General features: G+C 42.9%; 1 protein-coding gene across 1 annotated transcript in view; it reads right to left on the bottom strand.

Annotated features, from left to right (window-relative positions):
- The window catches only part of Ttc39c (tetratricopeptide repeat domain 39C), an 80828-nt gene extending 60966 nt beyond the window's left edge, over positions 1 to 19862 (bottom strand). Inside the window, exon 1 of the mRNA XM_048363071.1 lies at positions 19624 to 19862. Within this exon, the coding sequence (XP_048219028.1) occupies positions 19624 to 19781 (158 nt within the window). The 5' untranslated portion in view covers positions 19782 to 19862. The remainder of the gene's footprint in view (positions 1 to 19623) is intronic.
- Between the last annotated feature and the right edge of the window lie 1416 nt (positions 19863 to 21278).

Raw genomic sequence — 21278 nt, 5'->3', positions numbered from 1 at the left:
GCCAACTCACATCGGTCATCCTGGCTACTTGTGAAGTTGAGATGGGAAGGATCACAGGTCCAGGCCATCCCAGGAACACATGATATCTTTTAACAACTGGATGAGGTGATGTGTGCCTGTCATCCTAGCTACATGGGAGGTTGGAACTGGGTGGATGATAGCTCCAGACCAGCCTGGATAGGAAAATCTGCTAGACTGTCTGCTCAATGGAAGAAGCTGAGTGTGGTGGCACGCAGCTGTCACCCAAACTACCACTGGATATCTAAAATAGGCAGGTAACAGTCCAGGAGCATGCCAGGCAAGAAAATCCTATCTCACAAATGACCAGTACAAAGAAAGGACTGGAGGTGGCAGTCAGAAGATCCCTGCCTTTGCTTTGCAGTGTCCCTGTTTCATGTCCTTCTCTTGCTTTGCTCTTGTCACACCAGCCTCTGCTTCCCTCTTATGTTTACATTGCTGCACAGTGCTTCCCCCATACTCTGGTCCCTGGCAATTGACAAAAAAGCAGTGTCTGCTGGCAGCAGGATGCCAGACCTCTAAGTCCCCGGCCTGGCTGTACTTCTCACTGCTTCTAAGAAGCTCTTTGGCTCAGCTCAATACACTTCACAACCCTTAACTACTTTTCCTCCAGCCTAGGCATACACTCCCTTCTCTTCTATTCCTACTCAAATCCTGGGTGAATCAAACTTCTTCTGTGAGGCTCACTTAGTATCCAGTACCTATGCTGTGTCCACAGAAAGAACAGAACATCCTTGGACTCTTTCACAGAAAAACTGGTTAGACATTAAACACACCTGACACACACACACACACACACACACACACACACACACACACACTTTACCAGTCACTGTGACTGAATAGAATTTCATCCCAATGGTGGAAAATCCAATCACTAGAAATTAAAGAACTTTGGTAGTTCCAATGTAGCCCTGACCTATGAAATACCCCATATTAGAGGCAGTGGCAACAAGGAACCTTAGTTTTGGAATTCCCTGAAACTCTGTGCACTTTGAATGCCTCTTCTTTAATCTGGAGCCTGCTGGGGTCTAATTTACATTTGAGACTTTTCTAGTCCTCAAAACTCCCTAGTAGCCCTCTTAAATCTCTCTCCAGCTGCTTTTGCTGAGCACTTTCTAGATGCAAGAGTTGTGGCACAGCAACAGGCTTTGGTGAATTTAGAAGACGAGGCAGCATGAGGCTCTGAGAATGCAGAACATGAGACAGCAGGAGAAACATGGGGCTTTAAGTTGAGGATCCAGTCTCCCAGCACCAAAGTACAGATGTATATATTCATGTACACATCTATATGAATACACATGTGTATATGCATGTGTTCATGTATGTATAGATATATATGTATGTGAGTATACACATATATGTGTGTATATATATATGATCAAGTATAGTACACATAGCAGTGAAATTCCACAGAGTAAACCCGAGTTTAACAAAATAAATATCAGAAAACAGTTTGAATGGGAGGAGTGTTAGTGGGGAGGGAGAAGATGAATAGAAATGAAATGGGACCAATATTCATAATACTCAATGGACATACATAAAAAGGAAACGTGACATAACTCTGGGAATGGGGGAAGGATAGGGAGATCAGATCAAGATACCCTCACCACAAATGAACATGTTAAGATGTAACCCCCTTGTAAAACTATTTGAAGACTTAAAAAGAAAAATATCTGGATTCCACATGAGAGAAACTATGTTATATATGATGTGTTTATGTGTTTGTATGTGTATGTCTGTATCTGGACATATGCATTTTCTACAAGTTGTAAAAATATGCACAAAGATGTTCAATAAAGAAAATGGTTCCGAAGAAAATGGAACCTACTTACTTACTACTAGAGTAATAAGTTTATCTCACACAAATATGGCAAGACACCTCATCCAACAACTGAAATGACTATACTCAACTTATATGAGTTACTTTAATTTTCTAATAAGTGAAAAAATCCAAGTTTCAAAGGACATCCACATGTTTTTTAAAGAACAGAAACCTCTATGTTGTTTTTAGTTGGAAACATCCAATGAAAGTACAAAATACTGATAAAAAAGGCACATGGAATTTGAAGACAGTAGTGCCTGTGAGAAGGGAAAAAGAGAAGTGACATTGGACTTGGCTGTGAAAGAAAACAACTGTATCTGCAGTGTTTAGCATTTGTTCATTCTGAGTATGGAGGATCTCCACTGGTTTACATGGACTATACTCTTTCTATGCTTCAGATAACTTAAAAATGTTTAAACAATATCATGTGCCTAAAGTATTAACAATCTCAGTTTTCTATTATTAAAATAACAAAAAGCAAATAAGGAAATGGAAGGAAAAGGTCCCTATGGCATTCCATCTCTGCTACCTATTCCTAACAACCCTAATGACCAAGGCCAACTTACCTGCCAGGCCACACACTAGAGAACTTGCTGCATCAGCTCAATCTTTGAACTGTGGAATTTCTCTCTTGAGCCTCCTTTGGTGCCATGAACATGCCACTGGCTGGGTGTGGTCCCCACTGCCAGGCATCCACCACAGCTGTCAGACACATGCTCATTGCAAATGGAGCCAACTATTCTCAAAATCCACCAGCCCTCTTTCCTGTGCTAGCTGATCAATACTAATCCCATCACCAAGGGAAAATAACTGAGTTTCTCCTATAATGGACTATGTGTGCATGCTATTTCCAAAGCTCTAATTAGCTGTGCTTTTAGCATAGTCTGCAGTTGGTGGCTCACTTTGAAGCAATGATCATCTTAACTGATGCCATTAAGAAGTCATAAATTATGAAATGGTATATGCAAATCTTTCAAGAGAAAATACTTGTATTTATCTGTGTCTAGTAACCCAACAGATGCTCAGATCTCCCACTTGGTCTTGAATTTAATCCATTTCATGATTACATCTAAAGCGAAATTTCACTAATACCAGTTTCACTTAAAATTATCGTTGCTTAATGTTTCCTCCTACATCCTATATTTTCTCTTTGTATAACTGTCATAATCAGGAACTTAGAATGTAACCCTGAAAAATATAGTACAATTTCACACAGATGTCTATAATTGTCTTTTGTTTATACACACATACATATCCCACCCTCCCCCACCCTATACACACAGTAGAAATTCACTTAGCCAATCTCCACACAAATCTCCAGATTAACCAATATTAGAGGGAGAGAAATAGATGCCCTTCACCTTCTGAATACTCAGCTAGCGGGCTTTCCTCCTGCACTTACTAGGGAAGCCTAGTGATTATTCCCAATTACATAACCTTTGTTTATTATGTACATGTATGGCATTAGAGCGCAAAGAGTGTAAGTTATATGAAAAAAATTAAATGATTTAGGAAAGATCTGAAGAAAGCAGATGACCTTTTAAAGTTTCTTTGCAAAGAAATTGACCCTTTTGCTGAACCTCAAGAAGTGCAATGCTAAGCACCATGGGAATGTTATTTTAGGCCTGGCATATGACACAAGGCCAACTTGAAATCTATCAGCCAACTCAGAGTGAACAAGAAGGCACATCAAAAGTACAACTAAACGTTTCCTGGATCTCAGTTCATTTGGGTAACCTTTTGCTTTAACCGATATTTGAAATTAATCACTAATGATGTGCAATCATGGTAGCTAAAAGGCCTCTCGTGCACTCTACTACTTCAGTCCTTTTCCAAAACTCAGTGTGGTATACATTTCTCTTTCTTGACAGTAAAAACAAAAAACACTTGAGATAGCATTCCCCAGTTGATGACAAAAATGGCAAAGCTGCTACAGTTATTAACTCTTCGCATTTGTGAATACTTCCTATATTTTTTCTCTTTCTCTGAATGGCCAGCACCATCTAGCAAGTGACCCAGAATCCTCTATCCTTCTTCCTCCCCTGACAACCCCGAATCAACCAAAAATCAAAGAGAAGTCCTGTTGATTCCACCACCTGGGACCTCAGTTGTCTCCTCTCCCCTCCTAGGTGCCCACCTGGGCTATGACAATTGCTCTATAACATGTTCTCTTGTCTTCATACTCTATACTGCCCCCAGAATAATCTTTCTAAAACAAGAGTCTTATGCTATGCATCTGCTCAAGAACCACTTATGAGTCCTTAACTACCCACAGGTGCAAGGCTAAAACTCTTGTGGTTCTGTATATAACGAAATCCCAATTCCTAAAACCTATGCAGCCTGAAAAAATTAAAATTTCCTTCTCTCCTGACAAGACCTATAGCACTGTCCCCTTCAGCTAATGTGCCAAGTTCCTTTCTGTTGTCCTTGAATCACTGAGCTCACAACAGGAACCTGTCATTAACCACCTCCCACTTTACATGCATAATGACATTTGTTTCTCAAGTGGGATTGCATCCAGTGTTGAAATAATAGTGGTAACACTGAAGTGCTACAATAACCACTTACTATAGAGGCACATGCATGCATGCAAGGATGCAAACACACATGCACATGCATGCACATGCTTGCGCGCGCACACACACACACACACACAAAATCAGGAAAGCCATTCATTTGTAGTAGCATCCAGAAAGAATACACAGGAATTAATTTAACCAAAGTAGTAAAAAGCACACATGCTGAAAGTTATAAAACACTTCTGGAAGAAATTAAAGGAGGCACCAATAAATGGAAAGATACCCCACAATCATAGACTGCAGGATTTGATGCTAAGATGCCAATGCTTCCCAATGTGATCCATGGATTTTACACAATCCCTCTCAAAATACCAATAATATTTTTTCTATTGCTGTAAAAGGATGTCTTAAAGTTCAAAGGGGCTCAAGTGATCCAAATCTTAAAAAAGAAAAAAGTATACCTCCAGATTTTCTTGTTTCAAAACTTACTATAATGCAAATCAAAACAACATTGAGATTCCATCTCACCCCAGCAAGAATGTCATATATCAAGAAAACTAATAATAACAATTTTTGGAGGGGATGTGGCCAAAAGGGAACCCTACTTCATTGTTGGTGGGAATGTAAACTGGTTCAGCCACTATGGCAAGCAGTATGGAGATTCCTCAGAAGGCTAAATATAGAACTCCCATATGACCCAGCAGCCCCACTTTTGGGTATCTATCCAAAAGACCACAAACAAACTCACAGTAATGCCACCAGCACAACAATGTTCATCGCAGCACAATTTGTCATAGCGAGAATCTGGAACCAACCCAGATGCCCCTCAGTAGACGAATGGATCAGTAAAATATGGTACATATACACAATGGAATTTTATGCCTCTATCAGAAAGAATGACATTGTTCCATTTGTAAGGAAATGGAAAGACTTGGAAAAAGTTATACTAAGTGAAGTGAGCCAGACCCAAAGAAACATGGACTCTATGGCCTCCCTTATAGGGAATAATTAGTACAGGTTTAGGCAAGTCATAGCAGAGCATCACAAGGCCCAATAGCTATACCCTTATGAACACATAAGATGATGCTAACTGAAATGAACTCCATGTTATGGACACAATTGTTATATCACAGTTGTAACTACTTTCAACGTCCTATGTGTATCTGTAGCTTCTATTATTGATGATGTTCTTGTATCACCATCCTGTGGTTGTACCTACACTATCTCTGTAATCTTATCTGAATATATTGGAAACCGTGTTTACTGGTATTGGAAGTAGGAAATTCAAAGGGAATACCAAATTTGAGAGACACATGGTAAAAAAAAGAGAAACAACTACAAAAGCAATACTTGCAAAACTGTTTGGTGTAAGTGAACTGAACACCTGGGGGGGGGGAAGGGAAAGGGGAGGAGGGAGGGGGGTATGAGGGACAAGGTAACAAACAGTACAAGAAATGTATCCAATGCCTAACGTATGAAACTGTAACCTCTCTGTACATCAGTTTGATAATAAAAATTTGAATAAAAAAAAACTTACTATAAGTCTATAGCAGTAAAACGTGTGCCAGCATAAAGACAGGTATAAAAAAAGGAGAATGAACAGAGAGTCCAAAAATAAACTTTCACATACATTGTCAAATGACGCTCACTTAGCAAGAGACTCAAGAGCATGCAATGGAGACAGGTACATCTTTTCAACAAACGCTGAAGGCCTAGAAGTGTGGCTCAAAGGAAAGAGTGCTTGCCATCATTCTCAAGGCCCTAGGTTCAATCCCTAGTACTGCAAAACACAAACAAACATGAGTTTTGAGAAAAGTGGATATTGGTATAGGAATAACTGGATCCTCACCATACCCCACAGACAAAAATAATAACTCAAAATGGATCAAAGAGCCAGGCGACAGTACCTCATGCCTATAATCTTAGCTACTCAGGAGGCAGAGAATCACAAGACTGAGGTTCAAACGTAGCTAAGACAAAACTCCATGAGATTCCTTCCCCAAAAATAACCAGCAAAGGAGGAGGAGGAGGAGGAGGAGGAGGGGGAGGAGGGGGAGGAGGAGGAGGAGATGATGAATGACCTAAATGTAAGAGTTAAAGTTACAACAATCAGTCAGGAGCTGGTGGCTCATGCCTGTAATCCTAGCTCCTCAGGAGGCTGAGATCTGAGGATCATGGTTTGAAGCCAGGCTGGGCAGAAATGTCCCTGTTAGCCTCTTATCTCTAATTAACTACTCAAAAATTGGAAAGGGGGATGGGGGATTGGGAATGTGGTCTAGTAGTAAAGTGTTTGCCTAGCATGCATGAAGCCCTGGGTTCCATTCTCGTACCACATACACAGAAAAGGCTGGAAGTGGCACTTGGGCTCAAGTGGTAGAGTGCTAGCCTTGAGCAAAAAGAAGCCACGGACAGTGCTCAGGTCCTCAGTTGAACCATGTAATTAGGGGACCGATGTGACTAAGTAACTTCTAAAATCCATACATATTAGAATCAAACAAAGCTTATGCTGCTTATGCTTGGTTACAAATTAAAGAAAAATTCCAAATGGAAGACACATGATTCTTTGAAAGTATATAGGCCTCTGAAAGTCCAAAGATGGCCTCTCCTACAAGGGAAAGTGGAGCTAAAGTTAAAGGAAAAGCATAAATTGAGTTAGCTCAGTGGGAAGATTCCATAGGCAATGAAAGTCAAGTCCGGAGGAAGCAAAGAAAAGTAAGGAATCTGAAAGAAGACTAGCTGTAGCTCAAACAGTACGGGGAAAAGCAACCAATGTATTACTGGACAAAGCATCCATATTGTAAATGAAGGTGAAAATACAGCCTAGAGTGGTTAAAACAAAAATCATTGTCCATTCAAAGCCATTTCAATTTTGCATTTTTGTGTAAACCACTGTATTAAAAGGAGTCATGAACCTACTTTATAAAAAGTTGCCATGACTGTTATATCACTGTTGTAATTATTTTCAACATGCCATGTGAAACTGTAGCTTCTATTGTTGATGATCCTCTTGTATCCCCTTCCTGTGGTTGTACATGCACTGTCACTGAATCTCATCTGAGTACATTGTAAACTGTATATACTGATATTAGAACTAGGAAAGTGAAAGGGAATATCAAAATCAAGAGACAAAGGATAAAAAGACAAATGACTACAAAAGCAATACTTGCAAAACCATTTGGTGTAAACCAACTGAACAATTCATGAAGGGAGAGGGGAAGGGGGAGAGGGAGGGGGAATGAGGGAGGAGGTAACAAACAGTACAAGAAATGTACCCAAGGCCTAACGTATGAAACTGTAACCTCTCTGTACATCACTTTGACAATAAATAAGAAAAAAAAAGTTGCCATGGGGGCTGGAAATGTGGCCTAGTGGTACAGTGCTTGCCTCGCATACATGAAGCCCTGGGTTTGATTCCTCAGCACCACTTAGATATAGAAAAAGTCAGAAGTGTACATCACTTTGACAATAAAGAAGTAATTATTTAAAAAAAAGTCAGAAAGGGCACTGTGGCTCAAGTGGTACAGTGTTAGCCTTGAACAAAAAGCAGCCAGGGACAGTGCTAAAGCCCTGAGTTCAAGCCCCAGGACTGGAAAAAAAAAGTTGCCATGAACTTATTTTATAACCTGAGATTACTTGGTTTTGTTTGCAGAGCCTAGTAAGAAGACTAAGGGAACAATCACATCCATTCTATACTACTGGCACATGAAGACAGGACTGAAAAGCAACTTACAAAGAGAATATCCAAAGCACATTTGATCAACTTACTGGAAAGTCCTTCTAACCTACCTTTCAACAAGGAATTTTTTAAACAAAGCTGATGCAGATATTTTCGCTGTTTTCTTATCTTTAGGAGATAAAGTGGGGGGCTGGGGATATAGCCTAGTGGCAAGAGTGCATGCCTCGGATACACGAGGCCCTAGGTTCGATTCCCCAGCACCACATATACAGAAAACGGCCAGAAGCGGCGCTGTGGCTCAAGTGGCAGAGTGCTAGCCTTGAGCGGGAAGAAGCCAGGGACGGTGCTCCGGCCCTGAGTCCAAGGCCCAGGACTGGCCAAAAAAAAAAAAAGAGATAAAGTGGCTCCCTATTATAGGAGGCAATGATCAGCAAAGTGCATGAATACAAGAATTAAACCTATTCATCTATTAATAAAAGCAATCCAAACACTAATTTAAGTAATTTTTTCAAACCTTTAAGCAATTTCACTATTTTAGAGTTAAAACATATTTCAAAGTAAAGTTTAAATGTAGCTTTGTGATAAAAAAATAGTTAACTAAATTTGGTTACTAGTAACTAATGAAATTTCATTGGTGTTTGCTATCCCCTAAGACAGCTAGTCTTTTTTGCATTTTTAGTATAGTGAGCTCAAGAACTTTTCATTTCAGTGTACTTCATTTTTTGTAAACTTCCTAAACTATCAAAGTGGAGACTTTGATAGCTCTTTGATGGTATTTTGTTGTTTCACAATTCAATCCTCCCTCTATCAAGAGAAAAGCTTCCAGGTGTGTGTGTGTGTCGTGTGTGTGTGTGTGTCGTGTGTGTGTGTGTGGTGTGTGTGTGTCGTGTGTGTCGTGTGTGTGTCGTGTGTGTGTGGCGTGTGTGTGTCGTGTGTGTGTGGCGTGTGTGTGTGTCGTGTGTGTGTGTGTGTGTGTGTGTGTGTGTGTGTGTGTGTGTGTACCCTGGGGCTTGAACTCAGAACCTGGGCCCTATCCCTGAGCTTTTTTGCTCAAGGCTAGCACTCTACCATTTCAGTCACAGTACCACTTTGGGCTTTTTCTGTTTATGTGGTGCTGAGGAAACAAACCCACGGCTTCATGCATGCTAGGCAAGCATTCTACCACTAAGCCACATTCTCAGCCAAAGCTCCCAGTTTTCAGCTCAACTTCACTTGGACTTCTAGAAGCCCAAAATTTAGATCAGGCTGCTGAACAGTACTACAGTAAAACAACCAAGCATCCTCTCCTTTCTTTCTTTTTTTTTTTTTGGCCAGTCCTGGGGCTTGGACTCAGGGCCTGAGCACTGTCCCTGGTTTGTTTTGTTTTGTTTGCTCAAGTCGAGCACTCTGCCACTTGAGCCACAGCGCCATGTCTGGCCGTTTTCTGTATATGTGGTGCTGGGGACAAACCCAGGGCTTCATGTATGCGAGACAAGCACTCTTGCCACTAGGCCATATCCCCAGCCCCCCTCTCCTTTCTTATCCTTTCTGCAATTATAATCAGTAATTTCTCCAGAACAAGACTTTCTGAGAAGTTCATCATCACACATCCACACACTTCTGCCCGTTGCTGTAGATAGCCATTTCCCCCTTCCACGACATAACCTCTGTCCCAATCCCACTGCTTCCCTGTGGTATTCTAAAAGGAGTCATTTCTAGCTGCGTTTGTAATTCTGACAATTCAAACTAACAAATCATCAGTACAGAAATAACCAAAACATATTTGAATCCACATGGTTGACAGCTGAAGCAAATAGCATTTCCAATGTAAACAAAACTCTTTACTGAGCAATTAAACAGATGCAAATCTGGCTATTATGTGGAAAAAAGCCAGAAGCCCAAAAACATTTCAACCACCTCAGGCTTCCAAAATACTTCATTCTAGCCTAGGAGGGTTCAAGAATCACATCTGACCATTCCACTGACCAAGCCACTGCAGGCGAACTCAGCCTGCTTAATTTAGACTTTAAAAAAGAAGCTTGATTTTCAAGATACCAGGGCATCAAGTTCTTTCTTGTTCCACAGATACGCTGGCAATATATATAACTTGAGGTTTTGTAATTCACTGCTCAACCTGAGATAGCAGAAAAGCACTCAAAGCTGACAATGATTCATCCTGTTGGGAACAATCCTGAAGAGGTGATACAGCATGGATTTTAGTTTGATCCAATTGCTTCTTAATGAATCTGTCATTTCACAAATACAACTTGGATTTGGATGTAAAATGTCATCTTCCCCACACCCCAACTTTGACGTGTTCTTTTAGAACAGTACCAAAAAGCTTTATGGTGATGGAGATAAAGTGATACAAATGTTTACAAATTTCTTTCTCTTTTGAGGGTTGATCTACAGATGAGTAATTTACATAAAGTAAAACTCAATGGATACTGCTTCAGAGATAAGACAAGAAATTACAATTCTAAAGCAAAGGATGGCTGTCTGTATCATAAGTAAACTGGCATGGGACAAGAAGCAAATAACACTCAACCATGAAGAAAGAGTTTTTCTAGAAAAGCCCCACCCAACAAGGAATACTCTGTTGCAATCAGCATGTAAGAGCAGGTTGAGCTAGCATACCATGGCTTACTGCAGATGTTATGTTTGAGGGCAGAACTGGGTGGTTGCATTGAAAATAATTGTAGGTGTATTACGCAGTATGTGAATGTGGTTAAAATTAAAGTTAAAAAAAATAAGAACCAGACAGGAATTAAGTAATTCTAATATGTAATTTTCATGACGAAAATTTCAGTACGGCACAAATTTTTCAAATCACAAGTTGGGCACTGGCGGTTTGTGCCTGTAATCCTAACTACTCAGTGGCTGAGGTCTGAAGATCAAAGTTTAAAGCCAGCCCAAGTAGGAAAGTCCTTGAGACTCATCTCCACTTAACTACACACAGGAAAACTAGAAGTGGAAGTGTAGCTCCTGCCTTGAGTGAAAAAGCTAAAGGGCAGTGTCCAGGCTCTGAGTTCAAGCCCCCCAGTATCAGCACCAAAAAAAAAAAAAAAATTAAGGCAACATCTCTGAAGTCCTCAGTTTGTGGAAGACTTCAAAATGTAAGCTATGTTTTCTGAGATACTTTGTCACTATGTATCCAGTGTCCTAATATAGAACAGCCTGAAGAAGGTGGCCTGGCTCACAGCAAACAAACCAGAGTTCTCATTTCCTTCACTTCAACGGTCAGTGTTTGTCCTTGCCAGCTACTACTGCTCTTCAGTAAGGGTTCCCCCTTACCCTGAACATACACAGATTTGCTCTTGCTTCTTTTATATTAAAGTACACAGCCCTTCTCATCTTCAATTCAAACTTATTCATTACACAGTTACAAGTGTCTATGCTCTCTTTTATGATGAAGACTTGCTGAACATTTACATTTAAAAACTATGCAACTTGTAGTATGAGTTTTTTACTTCTCTATACTATTTAGGCATCTTACGGATTTCAGGCATTTATGTGGGAGGTTCTTTCACCTATCGATTTCATGTTAGGATCACAAAGGAGTTACAAAATGTTTGTCACCAAAACAAGGCATTAGCGTCTGACAAATAATTACTGCTCAAGAAAGTGCTACCTCCCAGCCATCAGGCATCTTCCAGAAACCAGTTCTTCCTGAGACTCAGGACAATCCTTTGCAGTCTTGGAGTTACACTTCTGCCTTCTTGTGTCAGAGAGGCAAAGCACCTTGGAATCTGTTGTAATAACAGGAAGAATGAGCCACCACAGAAGCTAGATGGAAAAGTAAAAGCCCACCTGTGACACCAAGTTCCTTGTGGCTGGATACAACACCAAGCAAAGGATAGTTATGATCCCCACGTGCACCTGCCTGGCTTGGCACAGCTGATGCTCATAACTGCCTCAAGAGCAGCAGGCCATCTTCATGGGAGGAAGAGCCTCACTACAGTCTCAGTCACCCCCGTGGCAGCCCCTGTCCAGGCCCAGGAATTCTCAGCAGTGGCTTTGTTCTCCACAGCCCTCTCCTCAGCATAGGGAAGCCTGGGATCCACCATGAGAACGAGAGGTGGGTCCAGATGGAAGCTCTATGGTCTGCTGCTGAGAGTATGAACATCGTTTTTAGGGCCTCTGTGGAACACGTCTAGTTTAGTTATGAGGCACATCCATGAGTTCATAAGAAATACAAGGACTTCAGAGCTCCTAGAGGTATTGTTTCCTGAGCTGTCCTTACTGACTAGAAAATAAGGGGGAGCTGCTCTTTTAATTCATCACACACTCCACCCAACTCCAGCAACCTCCCTCAGGAGGGGGAGACCAGGTATTATTACCTGATCGGATGGAATTGGTGTCACTGCGCACACACGGTCCCAGGGAAAGGTACGGATGGGATGACGCAGGAGCACAGGGGAGTCTACAGCCTTTTCTCAGCAACTTGAGTGGCGTCTTGAAGGATAAGAGATAATTGGCTGAATGATCCCAAAGGGACAAGAGCAGCAGCAAGATGGAGGCTAGGAAGACAGGGCCACAAGAAGACTGCAAGCCACAAAGATTGATAGATCTCGCTGGTGGCTTAATGGGAGAGTCTCTTGGTGTGTTTTGTTTGCATACTGCCAGAGAACTTGCCTTAAAATAGCTTTAACAGCACCCAAGTAAGGTCCTCCTATTGCAAAAGTTAGAACACTTGTTTTCCACTCAGAACTCCCACAGTGCTGTGTAACCTTGGACAGTCCCTTCAGGTCACTGTGCTTCTTTCCTAGCTTCGTGTTGAGAGAACTGGGGCACCCTCAAACAGAGCTGGGGAAACAAGACTATGTGTAGCACAAAATGGCCAAAGACATGGCCTGGTACCCAGTAAGCCCCATCTAGACTTATCATTCTATTTATTTTGATGTACATGAAGGAAAGTCACCTCAACCAGTGGCTTCACAGATTGACAGCTTAGGACAACAGCAAGTACTGAAGTGATTCTTTCGGAGTGAATCTGAGTATGGAAGATAGTGAGTGAACAACAGCCCTTGAAAGAAAAACCAGCTGCTCACCTCTGTCCTGTCTACCCTACTGACTGGTCATAAATACCTGTGTCCTTCCTGACAAACAGAAATGTCCTTCCTATTTCCTAGACTCTTCCTGGTGATAAACTGGCCATCTTTCTGCAAGGCAGGAGTAACCACCTGTTGTTAACCTGTGTATATTTCTGATATTCTGAAGTTGTTGAGCAAGAAGAGGAGGTGGAGCAAGCAACCATAGCCGGGGGGAGGGAAAGACTGACAAACCACCAACTATCTTTACACAAGAAGAGAAGCTGCATCTTAAGCTGAAAATCGCTGTTGTGACTTGCTCTCCTTACGCAGCAAATTTATGTGTATCTTTTTGCAAAAATGCCTTCACTGTCACTTGTTCAGTGACAGGAATGCGTTTTCCCATAGTTTGGTGCACAAAGGCCTATTCAGTCTCAAACTGGACTCAAACAGAGAATTGAAAATTTAGGGTGTAAAGAGGTTCAGCAGTACCCCTTTACCTGAGAATACATTTCTTTAAGAGCCACAGTGGATGCCTGCAACACAGACAGAACTGAACCCTGTGTATAGTCTGGTTTTCCTGCATATACACACCTGTCTAAGGTTATTAACTAGGCACAGTAAGAGATTAACATCAATAAATATAAGGATTAAACTATTAAAACAATATTTTGCGAACTATTTTTCTAGAACTTTCCACATAGTATTTCCAAGTCATATATGACTGTGGGTAACTGAAACTGTGAAAAGTGAAACCACAGAGAAGGAAGGGCTACCACATACAGAGAAACTAGTCCACCCACTCCCAACAACCCCTTTCTCAGGGCAGACAGAGCACCCGGCAGAGTTTTGAAATTGTAGGCAAATTCATCTTGGCTTCCCTGCCGCCAGTGTTCTGTGCTGCTTTTACACTCTTCTTAAAGCCTTCTGAGCATTAGCCTCTTCAAAATCGCACTGCTGCTGCCTAGTAAGTGGGAGGGTTACCTTGGCAAAGGAGACTGGGTGTGAAAATCGCATTTTAAGATCTGAAACAGCCTATATGAAAGGTACAGACTCCTGAAATAACATGAGATGTTTGGCATCTACAAGTGATTTTATTTATCTAGAAGAGAAATTGTTCCAGTATTACTTGTCCTCTTAAAAAATATCCCTTAGCCTCATTGAAACTTTATTTCACTTTGTATTATTACTCTCAACAAGTTTCAAGAAAGGAAATCTCACTCAACTAACTATTAACACAAACGTGACTCACCACACAGCCTCTTTCAACTTTGGCTCTCTTCTTATACAAGAGTACATATACATATATACACATGCCATGGCATAAGTATTCCTTTTGTGCTTATTATTTTCTCCAAGGCCTCCAATTCTTCTGCAGGCAGCTGCATTTTTCAAAGAATCCCAGTTAGGCTACATGAATATTTAATAGCTATTTAATTGGGACCTTTTCATATAGTGCAATTGTTGGGAGTCAAAAGATGAGTCTTAGCTGGGTACTGGTGGCTCACACCTGTAACCATAGCTACTCAAGAGACTGAGGCCTGGGGATTGCAGTTCAAAGCCAGCCTGAGGAAGGAAAGTCTGTGACTCTCATCTCCAATTAACTTCCAAAGAAAGAAAGGTATGGCTCAAGTCCCAGAGCACCAGCCTTAGCTGTTTTGCTCAACAGACAGCACCCAGGCCAGAGTTCAAGCCCCAGTATCAGCTATCAGCACCGATGGTGATGATGACGATGATAATAATAATAAATAGTCTTTTAGAAACATTGTGTTGAGGCTGGAAAAAGTGAATAGATGAGTTTCGTGTCTTTCCTACCAGTTCCTTCCAACCATTTCTGCTTTTCACTGCTTCTCCTTTTCTTGCGTTCTCCATCTACAGAATCACCCAGAGTCCAGCAGCAAGACAGCCACATTGCTGTCTGTGAGGATCAGCCAAAGCATCCAAAAAGCACCTGAAAGTGCTTCCATTTTTCCAAGTATCTGACGTGGCTGGGAGGAGGAAGAAGCTTAAATGCTACTGCCCCCCCCATGCCTTCCTCATGCCTTTGAGGTTTGTCACAGGAAGGTCCATAGTTTGTGCTATGGGCCAAAAAACTTGCAAAAGACCAAGGAGGAAATATTTCAAGCTGTGCAGGTCATAATGGTGTCACCACCACTTATTTCAGCAGGTGCAAAAGCCCAAAGATCCACCAGCCAGATATAATCAAACAAGTGTGGCTGTGTCCCAATAAATTATTTACAAAAACAGTAGCAGGCTAGATTTGACTTGTGTATCACTGATGACTAACCCCTGAACTATACTGCAACTTTCTCCACAGAAATATTGGCTCCACACTGAGCATGATGATAAAATAAGGCCACAGTTATATGGCTTTGCTATATGTTATCTGTAATCAACAATCTAGGATCCTTCAATCTATCCATCCATCCATCCATCCATCCATCCACTTGTTCTCTCATTCTCTCTGTCTCTCTCATTCACTCTCTCTCTCACACACACACTCTTACCATGAATTAGTCTTCCTTTAAATTTTTAATACAATTTGCCATTTATGATTTAAAACAAAATGGGAAAAATAGAATTTGTTATACCAACCATGTATTACTCTCATATCAAATCCTTACTAACTATATGTATCATCAGTGAGTATTTCATAAATAGTCACTCTATACTTCTTTTGTTTTACAGCATGGGAATTGAATTCAAGGTTTCACCTACTTGAAGCACATGTTTTAACATAAAATGACATCTTGATGATGTTTTTAATAACATCCACAACCAAAAATCAGTAGTGGGATTTGCAGGGTAAGAACTACTACTACTGTTTTAGGATCAAAAAAGATACCAAGAGTGAAAGCCAGGACCTCCAAACATCTCGGGTCTTCCTCAGAGTTCCACGTGCTTTCCCTCTTCTACCAATCTGATTTAAAAACAAAGTACTATGTCAAGTCACAAAGAGAAAATCATAGTGACAACTGGACCCAGAGACCCTCAAAGAGTCAACTGTTATGGATGTGACAGCCATACTCTGGCCAATGACATGGGGCAAAATAAGTTAACTAGATTCCTAACAGCCAAATAATCCTAAAAATAACAGTACTGTCTCACAGGGAGCATGGGCCAACCAATGGTGAGAAGAAAATAACAGGTATAGAATACACTTTGCAGAGCAACAACCTCGTACTACTGGTCAACCTGCAGTCCTTACCTCTCCTCTCTCTTTGCCAGCTCATATCACTGTGTGACTTTTCTACCACTTTCTCACCTAAGTGGCTTGAGCCTCACCACCTCTCCTCCTCTCCTTCTTCCTCCACACCTCTCACGCCTCCATCAACTGACTCACGCTACTCTATCATGAAGCTCAGGCATCACTTTCTCTGAAAAATGTCCTACATGAGCTAGATGTTGCTTTTCTCTGAACCTCTAGGCTACGGGGACGAGCACATGTGTCTCCCAGGCTTCCTAACAGTATTAATCTCACTTACAGTACAACAATGAAAATCTAATAGCTGTGCACATTACCCACAGTCTACCTTATTGTTTGCCTCAGTTCATAAAGCACCACGGGGCAGCCTTGTCACTGTGCCATCATCACAGTCACAAGTGGCCACTCCACTTGGAAATCCCAACTGCACATCTGAATGTCTCAGAAGATCTCTCCTGTGCACATACTTCTAATTCATCTAGGGATAATATCTCAATTATACAATTCAGACTTCATAATGACCTCTATGACAAGCTCTCCTACAAAAGGACCATTTCTCACTAGGGAGCTGTTAGGGAAACTTCTTATCCCAATAAAGGGCATGAGAAAATGACCTTCTTGCTTTAATACAAATGTTCCTGTTATACTAGATACAAAAATGTTTCTTTGTTCAACTTTGGAAGGTTCACCCTAAGGAGAGAGAGGCACCATATAACAAAACATCACTGAAGGAGACAGCTGGTAACTGGGTTATCCCTCTTTGTAGATAACCAGATCTAGAGTGTTCCTCAAACACTTTTCATGAAGTCTGGTGCTGAGCTTCCAGCAGGTCACTCACACCTAAGACAAGAGGAAATATTTTCCATTGGAGAACAGGATCTCCAACCTTTTCAAAGTAATACACAAGGTCAGCTTTAAAGATAAAAGTACAGGACAATTTGTCTTGTACTAAAACAATGCATTCACAAACACAACCCAGTATTAGTGGTAAAGGCAACAACATAAAGTTGGCTGGCATGTGGTGAGTGTTTATACTGTGCCCCAAACCATGGATTCTTCCATCTAGCAACCGCCCTTGGATATCAGCACTATTGTCTTACATTACAGGCAAATGATCTTGAGCAAAGTCAGCAACTACAAAAGGGGCAAAACTGGAACCCTGGTGGCTGGACACCAGTTCCTGATTGTCCCTCTATAAAACTGAACGTCCCAAATGTAGATGGGAAGCACAGTTTAGAGGTGGGAAGGAATCACTTTCCGTGCCACAAACAGCAGATGGAGCAAATGAAAGCTGACAGGACCATGCTGTTGCCATCAGTCTGTCTCCTTTCCTACCACTCCTAAAAAAGCTTTTAAGCAGTGTTAAAAGATGACAGGATGATTATACATATTTAATAAACTTAGTGAAGAAGGAAGAACTGTAAAATGCAAGTATTTTAGAATTACAAGTCTTCTATACAAGTCCATACTAAAAAATGAGTTTAGAAAGTCCTTCATTAAAAACTGCCATGATCTGATAGGCCTCATTCTTCTGTTGTCTTAAAAACAGAATATGCAAAGGAATGTATCTAGCACTTGTACTTGACAGAGAACAGTATTTTTCTTCTTCACCTTCAATGCCCATTTCAAAATACAAGACTCTTTAGCCATACAGAGTAAATCCTGCCTGGGCATGCACCTCCCCCTCCTTCCCTCCTTCCCCAACAGACAAATACCATGCAAGGTACATCTCTCTCCTGTAGGTACCAGGGCATTTGATCTACCCTCTATTGACCAAAACTATCTAGCTGAGGCAAAATTTTCATGCTTTCAATGCAATGGCAGTAGGCCCATGAGGCAATATTCAGTACATTAATGCAGTAAAGAAGTGGGAATAAGAGTGTTGTTTGTTTTTTAAAGTACTGCATAAGATTTCAAAGCAATAACTAAAATATGAAAGTACTTTGCTCCTGGGCAACAAAAAAAGTAAATGTGACTAAGACTTTCTCAACCCTCTTCTCATAGGACACAAACTGGCAGCCTAAAAAGTACCACCGAGATGATTCATGATTTGGAGATGATTCATGATTTGGAGAGGGGAGAGAAAGGGAGACAGAGACACAGAAAAATTTAATGAGGCTATAGCTTGAAACCAGACTTGTATGTTTAAAAATAAAAGGGTTTGAGTAACACTAAGGCATTTTCATTTTCAGATTGGGGGGGGGAGTGGGGGAGAGGAGAGGAGAGGAAGCTGACTTTAGAGCTAGATGTGGTGCCCCTGGTGTAGATAGTAGAATGTCAAGAGTTTGAAGGCAACCTCCTGTACTCCATACTGTCTCAAAACCACAAACCAAAAAGAAGTACAATGTCTCTAGTGAAAAGGTCACAGTTTTGAGAATGTAACAGCTAAGCAGCATGGAAACCAGGATTCTTGGCAGTATATCCAGCATCTTTCCCGTGTCTTCTTACACTGGGTGGTTGTCCACCACAGTGCACTGGGTTCACTCATTTCATCCCAGCTATGCGGGTATGAAAAATGTGAAGCCCTTGACCCCTACCAGCATCCTCATGGCCTGTCCAAATGCACAAACTTGCTTCCTAGACCAGAACATGGACCATTTGAATCCCTAATGAAACGAAGGCTCCTCCCACACGAAAGCTACCGGGACTTCAGTTCTTTCACTTTATTTTTTACAATACACACAAATAACGGAACACGCGTGCTTCCTTTTCCTTTATTACATATCCCTCCATTTTCTCCCTCCTTCCTTTACACGAGAGAATAAATCCTAATAAATACCCCTTGCTTGGAAAGCATTAACACAAAACGAGAGGTCTGAGGGGTTTGGGGGTGCCCAGTAGTGAGATGGGCCGGCAGAGTTGGGCTGAAATTTAAATGCCTACAGGGCTCATCTGTCTTCGAACAATAAAAGCGTCCGGAAAGCACAAGTCTGCGAAGCCATGCGAGGCTGAAGAACCCTGCGTGGTGCGGCTGGCGAGCTCCGTGTCACAAAGGCCACCGGGCCGCACCGGAGCCAGAGTCCCAGCCGCGGCAAGTCCCCGGCTCGCAGCCGCCTCAAGCACATCCTTCCCCAAGGAAGCTGGCTGAGGACAGGGCGTCCGCGGGGAGAGGAGCAAACACTGGGGGACACCTAGGAGGGTGAGGCTGGGGAGAAAGTGAGGGGAGACCCCTGGAGCCTGGGAGTCGCGCGGCCGGGGACGGGCAGAGGGAAAGGACAATTGTGGCTAAGGCTCAGAAGCACCGGCTGCGGATTAACCAGGGTTGGCGAGCCGGCGGGCATCTCGGGGAGAAGAGCGGGCTTCCGAGGGCCAGGGCGCGTGAACCGGCCACGCGGCGCGCCTGCGGTGGGGGAAGAGGGGCGCGCCGGTACCTGTATTGTTTGAAAAGCTGGTCCGACTCCCGAAAACCGTTGTTGAGCAGCATGTTGATGCCCGCCAGGGCCAGCTCCGCGTCCTGCAGGGGCGCGGCTGCCGCGTCCGAGTCTCGGTCGTCCCGCCGCCGTGGCCGCTGCTGCTCGGAGCCGGCCATGGGCGCGCGAGGCCCCGCGCTGGGCCGAGGCGAGGTCCGGGAGGCAGCTGTGGCGTCCTCCCGCGCGCGCGCCCTGAGCCCGACTCTATCTGCGCTGAGCCCCGCCGAGCCGGCCGAGCAAAGCGGCGGGGGCGGGAGGGACGGCGGCGAGGGAGGAGCCGCGGCCCGGCTGCAGCGCGCAAGGAGGGTGGGGGGAGGTGGGCGCCTGGCCGCCGCCCGCCTGGCCGCCGCCGCGGGGAATCACTCGGCCCCACCCGCACGCCGGCTCCGCTCGCTCCGAGACTCCGGCTCGCGCGCGGACACTGAAGCCGAATGCGTTTCCGGGTGTCGCCAAGCTGGTCCCCAAGCCACTGCCGCCTCTGCCTGGGTCCTCACACCGTGCCCCTCAAGGGCACGCCGCGGCTGTTCCCACGCACCGGAGGCGCGCCCTCCACCCACCCCAGACAGGGACCCGAGAGGCGCGGCGGGAGGGCAGGCCGGCTTGGCCGGGAGACCGGGAGCTCCACCTGGCCCGCAGCGAGGGCGCGCGGCTGGAGACCAGGTGATTTGGCTTTGACCTTAGAGTGCCTTAAATCCCGGGCAGCAGGCGCGCGCGACCCGGACCTCATCCCGACCCCAGAGCCGCCCACTAGGACCAAAGCAGCCAATCCCGGAGGAGGAAGGAGGCGGGGGCGTGGCCTCCGTGCACCTGCCAGACCCACTTCCCCAGAGCCCTGCACCCGGGACTGTGGAGAGTGCTTCCAGATCGCTTTCTCATTTTTACGCAAAAGAGAAACAGGCCCATGTGCCGCACCTAAATATTTTTAAAGTTATGAATTAAGCTGTTAAGTTGTGCTCTATTTTTCCCATATAATTATTCTCCCATACCAGTCAATCTTTAAAGGTGTAGTTTGTATAAAGATCAAATGTCAGTAAAATGTCAGTGATCATTTAGTCATCATTCAGAGGTCTCACTGTTTTGGTGATGGGCTGGTAATGCCTGAATGTGTTATATAGAGACAATAGATAGGTCATCTTTATGATTTTTGCATAAATATTTCTCTTGGTTTAGCAAAACCACTAAATATATTCTTACAAGAGATTGCAATGGCAAATTAGATCACTTTCCCCGACCAATTACAGAGTTGGAGAAATTTTTCTCTGTTATTTCCAAAGAGTTGTTCTTGAACATTAAATATTTGGGTTTAGATAGCCCATGAAGTTTACATGTCATATCCACGATTATAATGAGATACTTACGATAAATGATCACAGAAAATACTGCAAAATAACAAGTCCATCAAAAACATTGTGTTGTATTCCATTCCTCACAAGATTATATAAATCAATATAGTATTTCTAACATTAATTTATACATATTTTTGAGCAATAAGAACAGATGTCATCCCTCAGCTCTTGGTTTTTGGTTTACTTTATGATATAAGGACTTCCTGTTTCCCAGGACGGTTTCAAACTCCTGGACTAAGCTGTCCTCCAGCTTTAGCCTTCCAAGTATCG

The sequence above is a fragment of the Perognathus longimembris genome, chromosome 15, assembly GCF_023159225.1.
Source record: "Perognathus longimembris pacificus isolate PPM17 chromosome 15, ASM2315922v1, whole genome shotgun sequence".
Classification (NCBI taxonomy): Eukaryota; Metazoa; Chordata; class Mammalia; order Rodentia; family Heteromyidae; genus Perognathus; species Perognathus longimembris.
Note: the sequence above shows the minus strand (reverse complement) of the source record. Positions and strands in the feature narration are given on the sequence as shown.